Source organism: Triturus cristatus, chromosome 5_2 (genome assembly GCF_964204655.1).
Source record: "Triturus cristatus chromosome 5_2, aTriCri1.1, whole genome shotgun sequence".
Classification (NCBI taxonomy): Eukaryota; Metazoa; Chordata; class Amphibia; order Caudata; family Salamandridae; genus Triturus; species Triturus cristatus.
This window is the reverse complement of record NC_140588.1, coordinates 932,988,626-933,010,359: the sequence shown is the minus strand read 5'-3', so window position 1 is coordinate 933,010,359 and position 21,734 is coordinate 932,988,626. Positions and strand designations below refer to the sequence as shown.

At 41.7% G+C, this 21,734-nt stretch overlaps 1 protein-coding gene across 3 annotated transcripts in view; it reads left to right on the top strand.

Annotated features, from left to right (window-relative positions):
- Nucleotides 1-21,734, top strand: part of TENM1 (teneurin transmembrane protein 1) — a 1,737,496-nt gene that overhangs the window by 899,515 nt on the left and 816,247 nt on the right. For all 3 annotated transcript variants that reach the window (XM_085608139.1, XM_085608140.1, XM_085608138.1), the window contains one exon: nt 8,295-8,447. In XM_085608139.1, the coding sequence (XP_085464265.1) occupies nt 8,295-8,447 (153 nt within the window). The remainder of the gene's footprint in view (nt 1-8,294; nt 8,448-21,734) is intronic.

Sequence of the window (21,734 nt, the reverse complement as noted above, 5' to 3'; positions counted from 1 at the left end):
GTGAGCATCTTAAAGGTGACTCTGTCCTCGATGGGGTGCCAGTGAAGTGTGCGCAGGTGCTGGGAGATGTGGCAGTGTCTTGGTAGGTTGAGGACCAGTCTTGCGGCGGCGTTCTGGATGTTTTGTAGCTTGCGGTGAGGTTTTTGTTTATTCTGGTGTAGAGTGCGTTGCCGTAGACAGGAGCAAACACATTTTTTGCTGCTCCTGGTAGTGCTCCCCAGGACCAATTAAGTGAGCTGGCTCGTGGGATTGGGTCCCCAGGACCACTAAATGCTTAAGGAGGGGGTTTGTGTGGCTCCGTCCCTTTTAATTTCACTTATGGGCCTGAAGGATAGTGTCCCCGGGCCTTTTTAGAGATTGGGGGATCGTGCAGCCCCCTTACCCTTTTTTTTACATTTTGGCTCCAGGGAATGGGGTCCCTGGGGCCTTCACTGGCTCAGAGAGAAGGGCCCTGGACCCACTCTCCCCTTTTTTACATCATTGGCCCTGAGCGATGGGGAGACCATCGGCTCAGGATAGGGGCCCCAGGCCCTCTTCCCTTAAAAATACCCAGCCCAGGGATAGGGTCCCAGGGACCCTAAATGAGTTGGGGAGGGGTACATTACTAACGCCCTCTACCCATATTTTATCTATATTAAAACATTGTGCACACCCTTTTTTTTTGTTGCTGCATTACAGGGCGATTCCCTACAGATCGCGGCAAAATTTGTTTAATATTTTTTTTGGGGGGCCCAGGATGGGTCCCCTTTGAGTCCCAGTCATTGGACCTTGGGGCAGGGTATCCCTACTCTGCCCCCTTATATCATTTTAAATTTAAATTCAAGACAAGGGACTGATACCTGTAATGGCTACCAGCATAATTTTTCTCATGGTCCTGGCAGCTAATCAGAGCACTCTCTCCGGTGGGGGTCTATCCCTGGGCCAATCTGAATGCTGTATTTTTAAATTGGTGCTCCTGCAAGACTCTTGCAGACCCATTCGTCCAGCTATACAAATGTTTTTAGACAGTAATTTCTCAAAAACTACCGAATGGATTTACCGAAAGATCTAACTTCCTGCTAAATTTGGTGCAATTCAGTTCTGCAGTATTTGCGGTAGTGGTTCTAAAAGAAGCATTTAGAAAATGCATGGCAATTTTGCGTTTTGGGCCCCCCCCCTTTTTCTTGCCCCCCACTTTCCATGCACAAACTAGGCAAAAAAAAGAGCACTTTTTAAAAGTTTCCCGAAGATTCGTCAAATGGTGGCAAAGTTATTAGCAATACGAAAATGCATTTCCAATGGAAACGCTGACTCAACTACAACTACTCAGTATATATATGTATGTTTATATACATATATATGTGTATGTGTGTGTATATGTAAATTTTGCCTATACAAGTGTGATTTACACATTCTTTTACAGACATAATCCTATTTTATGCTTTGAAAAGCTTTAGGCATCCTTATTTTCGATTGATGGCGACGAACTGTTCTTTTTCGTTTAACTTGTTCTTTTCTGACTGGCTCCACTGCAGCGATGAAAGGCGGGTTGGCGCGCGGATACACCCAGGCAGCGGCAGCCGCATCCTCCTATTGTGCTGGGCTCAGTGCGCTGCTAAATTGGGTTCCTTTAGAGGCTAATGGTTTTCACTTTGCAAAGTAATCTGGTTATTGCTGGGCTAACACCTTGATCTGATAGCACTTCATCAAAAAAGGATAGTTTGGGCACACCGCAGGCGGTGTTTAATGTGATGAGCACTGGATTTATGGCAAGAATGAAAGGTAACCTGATTTTGGCTTTGATAGTGGCCTATCCACTTTAACTAATTCAAATAAAACCAATATTCTCATTGAGGAGGCGGAATCTGAAGACAGACAGCTTTGCAGATTGCTCGGTGTGCTTGCCTTCCCCTGGCATCATTCCAGATGCGCTACAGCTGCAGCCCGGTGCAGTAAACAGCACTGTGTCTTTGCATGTACGAAGGGGCTGTGCAAGAAAGAACATTGCTTCCACAAAATGAACCAATCCCTTTGCTATTCCGAGTCCAGCACCCATGAAACACTTATTCTTTCTGGACATCTGCACTTTACAAATACAAATGTGTATTAATTGCACACCCACACTTGTGAGCAGTTATAAACCTGCAGGATACATTTTTACAAATTGTTTGCTGTTGCCTATTTCGATTATTCATTGGTGATTTAGTGAGGCGTTCATGCAGTGCTATACTTAATACAAGTTGTATCACCACAGCTTACCTATGGGATGAGATATTTAGCCAATTCAGAGTTTTGGGTAACAGGGAAGCATCCCATTTGTGGTAGAAATGCTAAACCACAAAGAAAATGTGTTGTTGTCCTTTTCTGTCCCATTGGTGGATTGCGAGCTATGGTATCTCTTCTAAATGTTGCACTTTTCCACAACTGTGAGGGTCGTCCCTTACCTCTCAATTTGAAATAAATCCATATGTCAACAGTAGGCCTGAGAGGAATTATAATAATCAGAGCAATTTCAGTAATTACATGCAACTCTTGTGATGCGAAATCGCAGAAGTTAAGCTTTTAAGCCAGCTGGAGGAATTAAAAGTAATTTCGGACAAAAATCCTACTTCAGAAGCACAGGAAAAATGAACTAAGAGACGGTGAGTGGCTGGTCGTTACTGCTGTTTGTGTCACGCAGCAATAAATGCTATTTTCTTGGCGCATAATGCTTCCCGGACACATTTTGGAAGCAAACGTGCATGTTGCACTAAGAAAATAGCACTAACTGCTGATCACACTTCTCACACAATTACTCATAATTAGGCCTGGGCTAAATTTCCGTTCCGCTCGCGGAAATTGCGATAATTTCACATTTTCGCATTCCGCGGAGAGCGCGAAAATGTCAAAATTTCCGAATTCCGCAGCTTAGCGAGAATTTGTTTCTTGCTCGCGCTGTAAAATAATACATTCTCTCGCGCGCGCGATCGCCTTACCTGAATCCCCGCGTTCGCCGACAAGTTTTCCCGATCCAGTCGCGTTCTCCACGAGATGTTGGATTGTTGGTAGCCATTTGCGCTGTCTCGCAACAGTTAGCGCCCGCAGTAATGTCATTGGTCGCGCGATCACGTCTTTCTTCTCGCGATCATGCACCGCGAGAAGAGTGAAAATAAGATGGCCGCGCCCGCGAGCAATTGCATGGGTAAGTTGGCGAGCCGCGACCACACAGAAAATACCGCGAACGGGCGGGAAAAAAACTTCCGCATCTTCGCGATATTTCCGCGTGTTTGCGGAGATTTTTAACATTTTCAAAATAATTTGCGAAAGTCACTTTCGCAAATTCCGCCCACCCCTACTCATAATTACGAGTCATTTTGTCGTAATTATGCTTGTGAGAAATACGCCAGTTATGCCCTCCTCTACTTAGAAGTTGAGATTTGGATTTAGATTGTTTTTGGTAGAGAGTTTGGAGTGTGTTGCAAGTAGTTTAGAGTTGCATCTGGAGATATTTTGTGGTACTAAAGGCTATTTTTACTAGGTGCCTCGTTACAAGTGCAGAAATAGTGATTTTTCTTTAGGCATCAAGCACAGAATCAGTTCTTGGGTGTCTGTCTTAGAGTGCTGTTGGACCTGGCCCTCTCTGCAGGGTCACCCCCAAATTTTTCGCCTTATATTTGTTCTTCGTAATTCGTTTTTGTTGGCTTTATGACTCTGTGCATTGTACCACTGCTAATTTTCTTGTGAGTGCATTGTAGAGTGGTATGCTATATACCCATGGTCTGTAAATCAATTGCTACTAGTGGGTCTGAATCACTTAGTAGGCCACCCACTTAAGTCGTCCCTTAAAACATGTCTCTGGCCTGCCATCGCAGAGTCTGTGTGTGCAGTTTCAACTGCAATGTTAACATGGCAAAGTAAATTACTTTGTCAGGCTCAATCCCTTCTTTTGAATACAAATAATTCACCCCTAACGTAGGCATTGGACAGCCCCAAGGGAAGGTTGTGGTGCATTTAAAAAGATGGACATGTACTTTTAGGTTTTACATGTCCTCTTAGTGAAAAACTCCTAAATTTGTTCTTCACTACTGCAAGACCTAACTCTTCCATAGGACAACATTAGAGATTCCTTCTTACATGTAATAAACTGTAATTTCTAAATGGAAACTGCTATGTCATGTTTGGTGTTTATGAAATTGTAAGGATAAACGAAGTTGGATTTCTCATTACATTGATAATGCCACTTTTAATTACAAAGTTAGCATTTTCCTGCCTGTAGCCCTACTGTGCCTGTAGATTGTCTTGGGTCGCATGACTGGGTGTACCTGACAGTTAGGCTTTGTGAATTCCTCTCAGAAAGTCACACAATACAGGGATTAGGTGCACCTGAGTGGGCCATCTGCTGGCAGGATGGGGGTGGCACAGCTGAATAGCCCGTACTCTGCCTTCATGCAGTAGGCCTAACGACCCTGCATAGTCACTTCAGCCAGACTGAAGCCATAACATTTCATACACTTTAAACCCACTCTCTTGAAGCTTCTCCACACATTCCAGAACCAGGGTGCCAGGGTATGAAAGAAGGTCCTCAACTCTTCAGTACAGCTCTGGACCCGTGGATACTCTGCCAGGAAAAAGGAATGTTGTGCACCTACAAGGACTGCCACTCTGCTGGACTGCTATATCTCCTCATTATGCCATTATCAGGAAGGTGCACAATTTAGACACATTCCCAGGTGTACTTAACTTGGTAAATCTGGTAATGCTTTAAATACATTGGTAGAAGACTCGGCACACCCACTCTCCACCCATGTAGCACCTTCCTGGCACAGAGTAATGCAAGGCAGCAACTTGTGCTGACTTATGTTACTCCAGATTTACTGAGCCATGCAGGGCCATGCAAGATGGATTTGCGTGGCTTGGTAAATATGAGTTAAGGAAAGCGTTGCCCTTGCGTCACTTTGCGTGATGCAAGGGCATCTAAATGGATCTCCTTATCAACAATCATTAAAGACTTGCTTGAGTTCCCTATCACATAGTTTGAAATAAGGCAAACTAATTTTTAAAACACTAAAAAAGGGCCTGGCTGGGAAGTCTTTCAGAACAAATTCTACAAAGCATATGGAACAAAGATTCTGCCCAAATTATAGAAGTTATTTAATCACTTGGAAGAACTTGGCGAGGTTATGCCCACAAAAACGGGGGCAGTTTTAATTATACTGCATGAATAAGGTCGAGATCCCCAGCTCTGCTCCTCCTGTAGGCCGATATTGTTACTTAGTATTGATACTAAAATATACTCCAAGATTTTGGCCACTAAAATACACAAGATTCTCCCAGATTTAATTCCTGCCAACCAATTAGATTTTACCACCTCTGGATAGACCTAGGATAATATGAGGCAGCCAGTCCACCTGGACGTAAAAGCTGTGAACAAATGCATTCCAGCAGTGATGGTCTCATTAGATGCAGAAAAGGCTGTTGATTAGGTGGACTGGGATGTTTTTAATACAAACCACGGGAAGATTACATTTGCCCCTTGACATATGTCCATGGTTATGGCCATATACAAGGGCCAATTGCCGGAAATGTTTCAAATGGAATTTGTAGAAGTCATTTACTCTAGGGGGGACATGCAGCAGGTTTGCCCAATGTCCCCTTTATTTTGTGCCTTAAGCATTGACCAATGGCAACGCTTAGAAGATGAGCAGTGTATGTCTGAGTCATTACATTCGGATTGGATGAATGCAAGACTTCCCTATATGCAGATGATGTGCTGCTGATTCTGAGAAACCCTCAGCAGCCCTTATTTTGCACCTGCATACATTTGAGGCAATGTATGCATTTAAAACTCACAAATATGAGGTTTTTAAAAGTATGCTACTGCCCCAAATGGAGTGGATTCTGGGTAAGAACCTCCATTTCTGTTGGCCCCCAAACACACAAAATGCTTGTTTATAAAAATAAGGCAGAAGATACAACAGTTATACTGAGTGAACTTCCCTCCTTTATCAAATGAAATCAAGCGAGAGCTTAACAAATAGCCCCCTTATACTGTCAAGAACAGGGCATATTAATCCAATCAACATAGACATTCTCCTAAGAATTTATTTTATGTTCCAGACATTTCCCAAACTGATAGAAATGGACTTTTTAGTCAACTGGAGAAAGTAATAGGGAGTTCATTTGAAAGAGATCTAGCTCTAGGGTGCACTCAAATTATTACAATGAACCCAGTGCAGGGGGGGTCTGGCAGTCCCTGATTATTTCATCTACTTGGTAGGTCCCTAAGCTGAGGGTTGTATCTGAATGAATACTCTAAGGCAGAAAAGGCGGCCACGGACTATGCAAACATGTTTAGATTATTGTGGGACATGCACTGGCTTCATGAGGAGTAGATCCTAAATGCTTACTTGCCCTACACCCATGAGAATGACCTTAATGATGTGTGATACTGTGGCAACACGGCTGGGATGCACGTCATTCCCATGCCCATTCAAGACAATCTATTTCAATAGCGGTTTGCATCGATGCTGCTGCTTGGTCCATTTGAAGACTGTAGGGAGGGTTGGTGTAGGATGGTCTCTTTCTGAAATCACGACCCCCATATAAAGACCTTCATCAAATATGAGCAAGAATTTCGTCTTGGGAATCCGAGTAGCTTCATTTTACCCAACGTAGCCCTGGGTCTTGAACCTGAACATGAAAGGTGCCACAAGGAGACAGAAAGAAAACTTCTCTTAAAAAGACAATCACTAAACTGTTTGGCATGGGAAGAAGTGATGTCTAACCTGTACATTCTGTTAATGGCAACCAGAAGAGAGGACTGTAGAATTAAACATGACATACAAATTGAACAGAGGGGGTGGGACACACTGAGAAGAGGTATACACAAAAGCTCTATAATCATGAAAAACAAAGAAATACAATATAAACTCATTTATGGATAGCATTATCCTTGAGACAAAATACACAGAATGTCCCCAAGAGTGCTGAATAACTGTTGACATGGATTGTGGTCTGTCTGATGACACATTCCTCGACTGGTAGAATTGCCCTAATCATCTTCTCTTTTGGAAATAGATAGCTGATGCATTTAAAGAGGTTTTAAAATTCTCCTTCTCTTTCCAACGAAATAAATTTGAGCTAGGTTTTAGACTGCACTGTGATGCACATTTGCCAAAGCCTGAGTGGTATATGACTTTGCAATGCGTGGCGGCAGCAAAATAAGCCAATTATGTTCAACGTAAAAGGTTTCCTCCTCCATCTTTTTCCAATGGTGACAGAGAATATGGTCCATGCTCTCTATGCAGATACTTATCAGTGACCTGGAGGACACACCTTGTGTTAGAAGGACAATATGGCCGACTGGTGAAGTTTATTTTCATAACGGCGGCCGCACGTGTGTTGCCCCCATGCTGGAGTGCAATGGACATCATCTCTGGAACTTAGGAGGGGAGGGTCTCTTGAAGGAATGATGAAAAGGCTATGTGATGGCACATCATTTTATGACATGTTAATGTGGGGGTCACCTCCCTGAGAGGAGGAGCAGCCTGAGGCAGATGATAAATAAAGGTTGGATGGACATATTCATGAATGATTGAACACTTTGTTATGTACAGTATGTCACTATGTACCTTTATTCTGATAAAAGTTATTAAAGATGCATTTGAATAAAAAAAAGTACACTCCATGTGTGGGCAGTTACAGTCTCCTTCCAGACACAACGTTTGAGAACTAACAAATCCTCCCCTCCCCCCAAGGCTGAGTTAGAGATCCCCTCCAACCCTAATTATTGCTTCTTTTGCACCTGAAGAAACAGTGTAACCTGGTTGTTCACTGGGGAACAGTGCATCATGGGATGGGGGCATGTTGGGTTTGTTAGCACCTCTGCAAAGCCTGCTGCATTGCCCACGTCAAATGTGGACAGGTTTAAACTTGAGTGCGTCTGACTCAATGTTTTCATTGAATCTCTGAGACCCTGTTGAAGGTAAACCTGCTGTCATTGTTCAGAGAAGGTTATTTATTCTTGCGCTTGAGACATGAGTTTTCGCTGGCACACAACAATTCTTAGAACCCATCCAGCAGCTTCAGTAGGTTTTGAGAATTTTATTTGATAAAGTGCATTCTACAGAATGTATTGACTGTAAATAACCTGGCAATTAGTTTCTAAAAGGAGTATGAATGTTTCTAGGAATATTTTTCAAAGATTGTGATCGTAGGGTGCTAAGCGTTTATTTCTTAGCTTTAGATCACTTGCAAATGGTTTCAACATGTCTCAGAAAAGTAGTACATTTTTCCTTCCACTTGAAAGTGTGCATAAATATATATATTTTTTGCAGCAGTTCATTTGTTTGGTCTGACCTGGCAACTGCAACCGGTTGACGACCAGCTGTATGAAAACGGAGTCAGCAAAGGAAGCCGAGGCATCGATTCAATGGACACCACTTACTCGCCACTCGGAGGAAAAGGCTCCGACAAAACTGAAAGGAAAGGTACGAAAAGTTATTTCCACTTCTGCCATATTATTTTCCATCACTATGGTGATGTTATCACGTCCCTCTGTTCTGTTATGTCTAGAAAACAAGCATTTCTCCACTGCACCGCCTCGTGATATGACCCCTACAGTCTTATGGAGTCTCAGAGTGGTTTCAAAAACATTCTAAACCATTATCTCAAAATGCTGGCAATTCTCAGGTGCAAACACCGTTCTCCCAAAAGCCTGACTCCCTCGGCTCTACAGAGCGTGCGCTGTCTTTACAGAGCTGTTTGCGCGGGTCATTTTGACCTCCGCAAACAGATCTTTGATTCTCACCAGCACTTGTGTTTCAAATACTTCAGGTTCTGCTTTTCAATACATTTTGAAGCTGTCTCTCCTCTTTTTGAAGGCCCATACAGTTTGATTCTGCAATGTTTTTTAAAGTCGTATTAAAAATACGGGGTTCTCTACCTTTAGCAACATTTTCTTTAAAATCCTGCGTATGGGCTTTATTGCACTTTTGAAAACCATAGTGTGATTTAACTCGTTTTCCTCACATACATTCTTCAGATACCTATCAGTTATCTTGTTGCTCAGGTTCCTCTTCTCTTTCCCAGTCCTGACCTCACAAGGTGTGTCTGGAAACAAGCACCCTGCTGAATAAAAGAAAAAGTCTTACCTCTTCTCTTTTGCAGTTTTATATAGCTCGAGCTCGATCCGAAGGTGTTGGCGCTTTATATGAGCAACAGTTACATTACACAAGAACACATTCATTTTGGTAGGCACGGGTAAGATCAACTGATTTGCCCAGAATCACAGTATGCTGAGCCGATGCCGAGACTCGAACCTGATTCCACAGCTCCAAAGTCGGCAGCTCCTGGCATTAGGCCACATCCTCTCCTTCAAGTTTGTCTATAAAGGACCACCTGTACCCAGAATCCTCTTGAGTAGGCGTCCAAATCACCTTAACTGACTGCTGTTGAAGATAGCCACATCGTTTGTACCAAACCATACAAAACTAACTTGATTGGCAACCAATCAGAAAAGTTCAATCCCTGAAAAGAGAAAGGAACTCAAAATAAAAACACGTCCCCATGGCCCATTAACAAGAAAAGCCAGCAATCCCAGGAAGCTTAACAGAATAATCAACCACAATGCATAGATGGACAAGGCCTAATAAAGTGATGCTGACACCAGTGAGAGATGAGAAGGAAGACACCCATATCCAGGCTCCTGGGCAAGAACTTCTAGGCACATGGAGTGACACGAGGAAAGAAAGCCAGAAGGAGCCACATAGCAGCGGTATGAGCAGTTCACTGGTTCTATGCGGCAGGGCATCCTAGTTTAAGCAGAAATGAGACCGCTATCCTCACAACATTACATCGGGAAAGACAACCATCCGTCCCTGCCTGATGGGTTCAGTGGGGGTAGAAAAATCAAACAAGAAGCATATTAGCCAGTCCAAGACCCAAGCCAACAGTAACATCAGGAGCTCACCAGCTCATGCCAGGCACTAAAGCACCACCAACAGGGAAATCCAGTGACAAGATTAACAACTACCTGCACAGCTGCACAGCAGTGTTCAAATTCCAAACTAGGGGGACCCATTAAGCCGGGCACATCAGTGAAAACTCATAGGATGAGCCTGAGGACAACCTGAAATAGACAAAAAGACCATGGCCTACAAGCCATGGGAGGAGACAAGCCCAGATGTTAAATACATACAAAGCACTCATGATGTCACATATCCACACACAGAAGTAGAGGCATGGCTGAAAGAAAGCACAGGGCATAAAGAAACATCAGACAACCTGAGAGAAGAAACACAACAACCAGGTTAACATATGACAAAGGACTGCTACCCGGAGCATCTAAGACTATGCCAGCATTGCACAACGGACATCCATACACGAATATATGACGTTACAACGCAAACAATTACAACACATGCTTTTACAATGCGGTTTTTACATTGCAACGACCATTACATCGTATGATTTTAACGCATTTTTATTAACTACTATTACAACGCATTCCATTACAACGCATACCTTTGCAACGCATACCATTACAGCACATAATACTTTTAGGGCAACAGTAGGGTAAGTGTTGGATAGTGTAGGGGTACAAATTACTATTCCCACTCCAGTGAGTGCAACAGTAGGGAAAGTGTTGGATAGTGTAGGTGTAAAAATTAATATTAATATCTACCTCAAAACCCATACCCACCATAAAACAAAAAAATCTCCAGTAGTTACCTTATCATTCTTTGTAATGGCATGTGTGGTAATGGTATGCGTTGTAATGGCATGCGTTGTAGTGACATGCGTTGTAATGGCATGCGATGTAAAGGCAGTTGCGTTGTAACAGTTGCGTTGTAAAAGCAGTGCAATGTAATGACTAAGTTGTAATGGATGTTTCCCTCCATACACCAAACCCACAACATTTGGTCATCTTGGAATTATATTTTCAATAGTTCCAAGATACTCACCACATAATGTGGCAGCTATTATGGAAGTACAGAAAACAAAGTTTTTAATTGGCTTCCCAACTTCATCTGCACACCAGGTGGTAGTCGCCTTGAAAGTCTATCTATACTATTCTATGGCCTTATTGAGCACACATTGTCATGCCAATTCTACATTTCTTCCACAGAATTTCCATGCCATCATGCACTTTGCCATGATTACTTCACATTTCCACAGTTGATTGCACATGGGCATACCAGTTTCAACATTAACAGAGGAAGATGTCCATGGAGGTTTCCACATCCCGTTGCCTGCCTCCACAATAATGTACACGTTCCATTTCTTCTGTCAAGAATTACTGCCATTCTAGTTGCACATTGCCCATCTAAGAGAGTATTTGCAAAAGTTGCCCCAGTTAGCTTTACTCTAAATCTGGGAACAAGATGGATTAAGACTTTGCAAGAACTGGGAATTAACCCAGTTGCCTAAGCTGAGATCAGATAATCATGTTGACACTCAATCAGTGGTGAAAAAATGATGAGGCAACAGACTTCTGAGTAGGAGTGTGCGAAAGAGCATAGTTTTTTTACGTGAATTTTCCGAATATTCCATAAAATAATTGCGAAAATACGGTTTTAGAGGGAAATGTGGTTTGTAGGTCTGTTGCAAAACTTTTCACAAAAATGTGCACTTTCCCTAAAATGCTTGATGAGCAGAAAATGTCTCCAGACATGGCCATTTTCTGTGGGAACAGACCTTGTGCATGCGCAAAAATTAGAAAAAATCAAGAACTCTCTTCAATGAATATATGGAAATTACACACATTTCGCCAGCATAATTAAAATAAATATGCCATGCCGACTACTAGGCCTAATGAACAAACTGTCAATTACAAAGTAAGAACCGAATCTTGGGGAGTCTAAAGCCCCAAAAGCAGGTCTGAATAAACAAAGAATGAAACCACCATTTCCCCTTGTCTCATTCTGTTTAAGAAAGGTGCTGCTTCTTAGCTCTGCAAGCAATTAAAAAGAAAGTCTTAAACATCATTACTGTATTTTGCTGTAATTTCTGAGGTTAAGGTGAACTTTCATCTTAAAAATGCAGTTGTGCACCAATGCCCAAACCAGCTCTTAAATGCATGTCCTTATGCATTGGCTAAGTAACTACTGTTGAAGCCTAGGCATTTCAAACCAATCCTTCTGTATTTAACTAGATTGCGGGTATGGTTTTTCTATTTAAGGATGAAAAAAATGACTCCCGTAGCTACGTGCATGCACGAAAAAAGTGCGATGTGACACAGCAGGCGGGATGTATTTTTGATCACATTCATTATCTTTCCTTGTAAATGTGTTCATACATATATCAAATAAAAATGGTATTGTTGTTTGAGTATTAGGTAAAAAGACTAGAATTTGACTGCCATGTAAAATAATATAATATATGACTTTCAACTGTTTAATGATCCCCTGGGAAATTCGGTCGCTTCTCTGATTCACCATGTTAAACATCTACATTTCTGTTTGTGGGGTAAAGGACCCCCTGAAACTGAGTCATAACTTAGACCTTACCATTCCAACCAATTTGCTCTCTAATGTGTCCCCAACTACCTGCTTTAGTCTGACAAATACTGCATTAAATGTATTTATTGTAATGTTTCACTGTTTCACAGACAGCGGTCCCGCTAAACAAATTCCTACCCATGACAGAACAAACAGTCATTCAGACACGTTTCTTGTGATCTATAAAGCCTACATCTTTGCAAAGTATGCTACATTTTCGAGCTAGATCTGAGACACCATACATATTCTAACCCCTTTAAAAATCCACTAATTTAGGCGTAAAATGGTTGGACCCATGCAAATACATAGATACAATAGATACACACCCTTCTTTAGTCCCTGAAACAATGTACAACAATCTGGGCAGGCAGTGGGAGGAAAGGGGCATCACAGAGGTAGGGGATCTTTTTTCAATCAACCAGAGGTTCGCATTTATAGATCTGCAACCGAGATATGGAATAATGGCAGGGACTCATTTTAAGTACAAGCAAATCACCAGCTTCTTAAACCAAATAGGGAGGGAAAAGATCTCTACAAATAGAATCCCCCTAGTGGAAGTTATGTCTCACCCTCAGACTAGAATCAAGTACATATATAAAATAATAATGGACACAGTCCCCGATGACCTAGAAAAGGTAGAAACTAAATGGGCCAGTAAAGTGGGAAACCCTGATGTGGATCCATATCAGTCGATTGCATTAGGGAAGGGAATATTTCTCTCAGCAAATTTAAAAGACCAACATTATCAAACTATCTTTGACCTCTACTTTACTCTGGCTAAGCTTTTTTGCTGGGGTAAAAGAGGGAATGACAAATGTCCTCGATGTGATCAAGGACCGGCAGATACAATACATATGTTTTTTGGGTGTGAGAAATTAGGACTCCTCTAAAGGAGGGAATAGAGGAATTTCTCCTAGTGGCATTGGGGGGCATGGTCCGTATAACTCCATCACTGATGTTATTGGGATATGACGACAAGGAACAACGGGATGTAAGGCAGAATGACTTTGTCTTTATTGCGGTGGCCGTAGCTCAGCTTCTTATTGCTACACAATGGAAGGATGCCGACCCTCCTACGTACCATGCCTGGTTGGCCCGCTTACTGGCCCTATATAATCTTGAAAGATCATTGTACAACTGCAAAGGCAGGTGTCGTAGCAAGAAAGGCCGTAAAATCTGGGACCAATTGAGCAAATGGCTTACAAGGCATAAAGATGGGAGGGACTGGCTGGCCTAGGTAGGAGGAGGAAAGAATGGGTAGGATAGTAGACTGATTTCCTTAGGTATGATAGCAGAGGAATAATTATTTGTATCGATCTCTATACATGGGGGTAGATAGATGCTATGTTTCAATATCTCTGTCATTGTTTCTAAGCTATATTGTATTGTCTTAGGTTTTACCCTTTCTGCTCCTTTGTCTCTTGTACCCCTCTCATTGTTCTACACTGCTTGTTTTGAGTGTGTGTATGCTTTATGTGATGTATATACATGAAATTGTTTATATATATATAATATATATATACATATATATATATATATATGTATGTATGTATGTATGTATATATATATATATATATATATATATATATATATATATATATATATATATATATATATATATATATATATTCACTGAAAAAACCATAGGTTTCACACATGTTATAGTTAGCTGGACATTTTACTGATAAAAAACCAATGAAATTCCCCCGTTATAGTTACTGTAGGCAACTATAACTCACGCGACCGCAATCCTCTGCTGATGCTAATACTGTATTTAGACACTTATTTGCCCATATCTTCTTCCATTAAATTTTAGCTATACATATATTACAAATATTTTTTTTTCATAAAGACACATATGTCATCAGCAGAGGATTACGGTCGCGTGAGTTATAGTTGCCTACAGTAACTATAACGGGGGAATTTCATTGGTTTTTTATCAGTAAAATGTCCAGCTAACTATAACATGTGTGAAACCTATGGTTTTTTCAGTGAATTAGCAAGGTTTTTTAAATGCTATTTCCTAACTATAACGTGTGTGAAACCTATGGTTTTTTCAGTGAATTTGTACGGTTTTTTAAATGCTAAGTTACTTTACGCCATTTGTGGCGTGCGCGCCCACTTAACGCAGTTCGTTCCGTGCACGGTTTTTATCAACTTTAATAAGCCCTGTACATTTGGTGGCCTTCGGCCACCAAAAGCACAGGGGGTGAGGTCAATGTGGATAGTGTTTTTTTTATTTCGATTTTATAATTTCATGTTGCCAAAATTACGTTTTTTTTCTCTATTAATAAGCCCTGCACATTTGGTGGCCTGCGGCCACCAAAAGCACAGGGGGTGGGGTAAGTGTGGATAGTGTTTTTTTTATTTTTATTTTTTTACCGTAAGCGTACGGTAAGCTTACGGTAAGCGTACGGTAAGCGTACGGTAAGCGTGCCCCGCGAAATTGCCGAAAAAAAAATAAAACCGTTTTTGCTCTTGGGGGATGTTTGGGGACTCCCTCAACATGACTATGTGGGAGGGAGTTGTCAAAACAGCCCCGTAACATGTTTTTGGCCATCATGTTTGATAAACAACACTCAGTGCGAGAGACAAAATGGCGGACGCCGCTTCCTGGTTTCGGCCGATTCGAATGTTTACTAAGATCTAAGAGCCAATCAGAATCGCGCTCGCGCACGCCACCGTAAGCTTACGGTAAGCGTACGGTAAGCGTACGGTAAGCGTACCGTAAGCGGGCTCAGATATATATATTGATTTAAAGGCTATTTTCTCAGAATCTACTGAACAGATTTACACCAAACCTACAAAAGGCACTTCCTTGACCTAGGGACTACCTCTCTGCCAAATTTCTAGTAATTCTGTTCAGCCGTTCGGGCTGTAGCTCGTTCTAAAGGTCCTATGGAAAAATGCATGGGAAAAACGCGTTTTGGGACCCCCCTTTTATCTCAGCCCCCGCTTGACGAATCCCCCCGAGACTTTCAGGGTAGGAGCGGAGCGTAGCGCCCCACCTATTTTGAGAAATTCGCGAGGATTCGTCGACCGGCGCCAAAGTTATTCAAAATAGAATGTTGAGGTTTTCCTATGGAAACGTGGTCCTAACTATAACTACCTACTGGCGACCGCCAGTAGGTAATATACATATACATATATATATATATATATATAGCAGCTGGCAAACCAGAAGAATACTTTTTCCCACCCTCAAGAACTCTTCCACTGAGTGAAAGTCCTAATCCTTTCCCTGAATTGCTATGCAACTCTCACTTCTTTCTTCATTGGAAATGTTACGAGTATTTGATCTGGCATTTCAAGGGAATTACATGCCTCTGACAACCAGAAATCTGTGTTAGAGGGTATCCATCAGTATATGGAGATGGCTTCTGATGGTGATAGTGTCAATGCTCTGATCTTAATTGATCTGTCAGAGTCATTTAACACCATTGACCATTTCATCCTCCCTTGACAGACTTGTGAGGTTCTCAGGGGGGTACTGCACATGGCTGCTTTGCCTCTTTTTAGATATGGGGATTCTCTGAGATTCTGCTTGTCGCTACTTCAGTACAACATCGACATATTTCACGTTGGGACGCTGAATGGCTCTGCCCTCCTCCCTATCTTTTCACATCTTATGTTGAACCCCTAATGAGGCTCACTGTTACTCACAACTTCCATTTTATTGATGCAGATGATACCCAGTTTTCCCTCCATTCTGATGGTTCGGAGAATCTAGATACTTCCATCCGTCGCTGCATGAGGGGGGATTGTGAGTGGTGTGGTTCCCTAATCAAAACAGCTGAGAGCAAAACTGGAATTATGTTAGAACACTAACAATCTGATCTTTGGTCTCTGATTATTTGTCCTCTAGAGAGGGGTGCCTGTCCAGAACCCCCTTCCCCTCAGAAAACTCAGATTTCCTTTTAATCAGACCTACTGTTGTCTTGTGAGCACAGTGTAGACATCTCTGGTGGCTTGCTTTAGCTGGAAACCCAGAAGACAATTGCACCCTATTTTCCAAATGAGAAAAACATGTATTGTAACTGTTAATGGGCAGGCTCTATGCTTCAATTGAAAACCTCTGTGTATTTACATTCAGCCAAACCATTCTTAGGTGCTTCACATGTGATTCAGAGTGCAGTTTCTAGAATTGTGACCTGCTCAACCAGACTCAGCAGTTTCACATCTTTCCAGTGTGTGCTGCATTGGCACTCAGTTAAAGCCCCTAGATGTATAGAACAGATGCAATAGACGTTAAATGTGACTATCAATGTTTGCAAATCAATTTATTCATGTCTAATTATCTAAGTAAGTTTTTAGGATGCGGTCAGAGTGCCAATTTCTTGTGCCCCAAGTACTTTAAAAGGACTATGACAAAGTTCTTACTTGCTCACTAGGACAAACAGGTACACCAAAGCATTGTCACCGGTGGCCGGCATATGATTTAAATAAATATTATTCTGCACAACAAGGGGATGGAAGTGACAGATCTATCTTTAGATATGGACTAGAAACAGCTTTAGCTGTGTCGAGTACCATGTATTCCCCAAAAATCCTAAATTAAATACACACCTATATACATATACAAAGGGTCCTTGGAACAACCCTCCCTGTCCATTAGTCTGTTAAACTGCATGTCCATGTTGCTTCCACCCACCTCAGCATCCGGCATAGGGTATTAGGTCATCCCACTTCAACGACTGGCTCTATTGCAGTTTGCCTGACCTTAAAAATCAATGCTCTTCAATGCTAGTGTCGGAGGGCCAATCTTTTGGTTTCATTTGTAGTCCATTTTCTACTGCAATGACGGGAGAACTGGCAGTGTCACCCAGCCTCCTTTGAAATGTTGCTTATTTTGTCTCAAGCTGCACACCGTAGGCAGTGTCATTGACAAACATGTTGAGCTGCTCATTTCATATTCAAGAGCTCAAGGTGGTCCTTGCAGTCCATATTCACTTCGCCCTGCTGTGAAAGGAAAACCAGCTCTGTCTTCAGGCCTCCCTGTAGCTTACTTTTCTTTAATGTTTGTTCACCGCGTGAAGGGAAAACCAGCAGTGTCTCCCAGACTCCCTTTGATGTTGTGCTTTTTAGGTCAAGCATTAGAGACCTCTTGTATAAACTTTAGTATATACTTATATGTGTATGTACTTTGTGGGCTCTAGAGATCACCCCTAGGACTTGTCTGCTTCCGCTAAGGTACTATTTTCTTTTGTTCAACTGCCTCCATTTCAACTGTCTTGATAGAAAACGACCAGTAGAGGTCAGTAAAATACCAGAATTGCTTTCTGCTGAGGGACTGTATTTTTTTAAATTTTTCTGGCAGCTGCCTCTTTTTAACTTTCTGGATAGAAAACGACCAGCAGAGGTCAGTAAAATACCAGAATCACTTTAGCATTCTCTAGATTCCAGTCCATAGAAATTGTCTTCCACGAGCACCCGTAAACAATAATATTTTTTTCAAATCTTGTATTTTCAGCGATATGACCACCGAAGGACCTGATATAATATTAAAAACAGAGCTTTGGACTATACCATTCCTTACTGAAAGGCAATTTTTATCTCCATAGGTTCCCATACCTGGCGTGTCACGTAGTTTGGTGTTTACTTTCCTTCCATGTTAAAGAACAGTAGATGTGTCAGCACCCAAGCTAATATGCTGTATAGCGAAATACATATAAGGTCCCCAAGGCGAGACCGATTGCATTGCAAATGCTTGTTATCATTAGGTTTCTTGTAGCTGCTTCTGACAAGCAAGTTCACTGAATTTCTTGTCAAGCTGCATTAGTACATATTTAAGAGCACCTGGGAGTCATTGCAGTCCACCTACAATTTACACTGCTGTGAAGAGAAAAAACAGCAAGGTCAGTTAGCCTCCCTATTAATTGTTGGCAATTTTGATTACATTTCTTTAATGTAATGTTTACCCATTTCAGAAAGAAAGAGTTGTTGTTGTGCCAGCCCTCCAACAGGAGATTATGGTTAAACATTCACTGGTAATTCATTTGTAAAAAACATGAGTGCCAGGGTACACAGTGCCACTCCTGCGGTGGAATTAAAAATCAGCGCGCCAAACATCAAGCCTGCCTAATGTTGAATTCAGATACATGTCAACATTTTAGAAGAGTAAAGTGAGGATTTTAAAAACATAACCGGTAGGAAGTATTTCACCCTTTGACTTCCATCGAGGCCTGAATCGGGTCTATTGTCATGTATGGGACTTGCAGGTGTGCTGCTGCAGGATGGGTTGTCAGAAATGCAAATGCGCATTTTGTTTTCATTACCTGTCAGAAGAACAGAGAAAGCGCTATGGCAGGCTGAAATGGCATGATGAGAAGTTTGCACAGTGATCTCCAGGAGCAGGTTTCTGGCAGTGCATACTCTGAGTCACATAATACCAGCCCCTGTCGGCACAAGCCCACAGAGGAATGGGGTTTCTGCATGCAGAAATCGTGAGGTGGGAGACTAGCCTTGAAATCAGAAATCTCCCATCTGATTCTGGAGGATTGGCTTGTATGAATTCACCTCAGGCTCTTTTAATCTACTACCAGTTACTGCTACCTCTTTATCCCACTCTTGCTGGCCTCTCTTTGTGCCCATTTTTCTGTCTTTATCTTCCTCTTTCTTTCCCATTTGTGTTATTTTCTCGGTCTTGCTCGTCGTTAATACCTGATGAAGAAAAATTAGGGCCGATCCCCAAAAACTGGTGCCTGTGGGCTCCACCGGCTCAAATTAAGCACTAATTATATTAATGGTCAGCTTACCCCACTTCTGTTTGAACCTTCCATCATCCATGAGCCAGTGGTACTACTGAAGACTTGGCTGTGATTTACACATTCTCTTCTGTGCTTGAGTTCAATGCAATAGGCTATATTCTCTTCTTTCAGTGAAGGGCTCCCAGCTAAGCCATCTTTTTAAGGGAGACTGCTTCATTCTAAGATGGCTGCTGTGTTTGGGGTTCCAAAGTAATGGAGTAACTTTTTGAATAATGGAAACATTGGATTGCAGTCTCTTTTTTATTTCAACTATCACATTTTTATGCGCTTAAAGATTTATGTTCAGACACGAGGCGAAAAGGAATCACCAGCAGAGTGTGCACAACTTGACCGGAGGTACAGCATGGTGAGGAGAGAGTGCACATGCGTGTGCCTGTTTAACATACATGTGGGGCTTTAAATAGCTGATGCAGACTGCAGGATCATGCAGAGGGTAACAATATTCTATGCGGGAAAAGTTACTTAATTTTTGCTCAATGAATGCAACAAAACAGACTTGAGACATAAGCAGAATCTAGAACCTCCTTTCAAGTAACAAATGAGCGCAGTCTGTTAATGTGTCATGCTAGGTATTGCCTTAAAATGAAATGCATTCATATTCAATACTATGCATTTACTATTTTATCTATACATTTGTTAAAATATTTCTGAACAATGAATTGTGAAATAAGAGTTTTGGATTGATGGGTTAAATGTGAACATGCAATTAAGCTCAGGAATTGGAGATGCAAATCTGGGCATGCATTAATTGTTAATGACTTGTGTTACAAAACTCACACTCACCTAGGTGTTCCTTCCTGCACAAAAACAATCCTGCTAATGATGCAAGTACCCTTGCACCATGGTTCAAGGGTGCCTACGTTGGCGCTAGGCAGCACATTATGCGCTAGCACTGGAATATGACAGGAATGCGCCATATATTGTTAAATGCAGTACATTCCTGCCCTTTCCCTATCACGCAGCGCAGCGCAGTAAAGTGACTTGCTGCACTGCATGATAATTTGCTAAATATGTCCCCTAATGTGCAGTTCCACTTCCATTCAAATTGCTGCTTGGCTCTCTGTCTTCTATCTCCAAATATTTCTATTCTAAGTAACACAGAAGGACAGTGCTATTGTGTCTGGCAAGTAGCATTTTACAACCAACGACACAAGCTGGGAAAATCAATGTGGAGAGAGTTTAACTGATATTGAAAATGTTATAAAAAGGTTCACATCAGGAGTGCAATAAGCAATATCAATAAAAGAGTAATAAACTCGCAGGGCACGCTTTTATAGGCTCGTGATCACTTTCTTAAAGGATTCATATGAACAATTACTGCAAGTTTCATAAAGAAGTCATGTGCACAGAGGCTATTCGGATACCTCCAGCCCGCTCTTTGCCTTATTGGATCACTTCATCAATATGATCCCTTCACAACCAAAGGTCTCCTGAAGCCTGCAAGTGTATTACTTTCTAAGCAAACATATGGTGTTCGCTGCAAAAGAAGCTACATTCAGACATAAACCTTTAATGAAGTTTCTGGATTGCTTGTGTCTGATTCAATGATTCTCTCATGTTGAATCGTGATGTCACTATTTTCGTGTGAAATTTTGATAACTTCTCAGAATATATATGCTGTCTTCCCTTCAATGAAGTAACTGATGCTCAAGGCCAAATACTGTATAAATAAGAATTAAATTTAGCTAAATACATTCAGGGCCCATTTGTTGATCTTTGGCATTCAAAAATGAATCCACTATCATACACTCCAACGCCTGGGGCCTGATCCTCAAAGGGCTTCTGCACTCATGGCGAAGGCCCCACAGTCGTGGGGGAGTCTCCGCACTCGGCATGGAAGCACTCGTCACGGAATCTCCGCTATGAGAATTCTCTTTGTGAAGATTCCGCCCAGCGTGCGCAGCCTCCCCCATGACTGCGGGGTCTCCGCCACGAGTGCGGATGCCCTTTGTGAATCAGGCCCCTGGTGTACAGCATCAGTAACCTTGAACATTTCATCTACAGATGGATCTTAGTTTGTTAGAAAATATGAATTTACCTACATTGGGGGGTGATTCTGTGGTGTGACACGTCCTTATGAGATACAGGATTTTAAAATAGAAGGCGAACAAAGTATGGGTTCCCAGGGAATAAACCATCTCCTTGGGAGGTAAAACCAGCTTCAACATGGCATCTGGGCTTTCCGCCTAGTAGTCACAGCACAAAACAACAGGTTTTCTCTAAAGAAATGTATGTTAAGCATTTCATCAGTGGTAAAACTACATTAAAGTAAAGAAACTAATCAGTAAAATTCTGAAGACCTGTTAGGGAAAATTAATATAAATTAAATGAACAAAACAAAACTAAAATGATAATAACTGGGTAAGGGAATTAGACCATATGAATTTGAAAAAAGCGTTATAAAAGGTCTTTGGGATTTGTTGGGGCACGGTCTAAAAGTTAATGGTAATCCAGAGCATGACCAAACGATGGCAATGTAGGTCAAACTTCTTCCATAAGCAAAAACTAA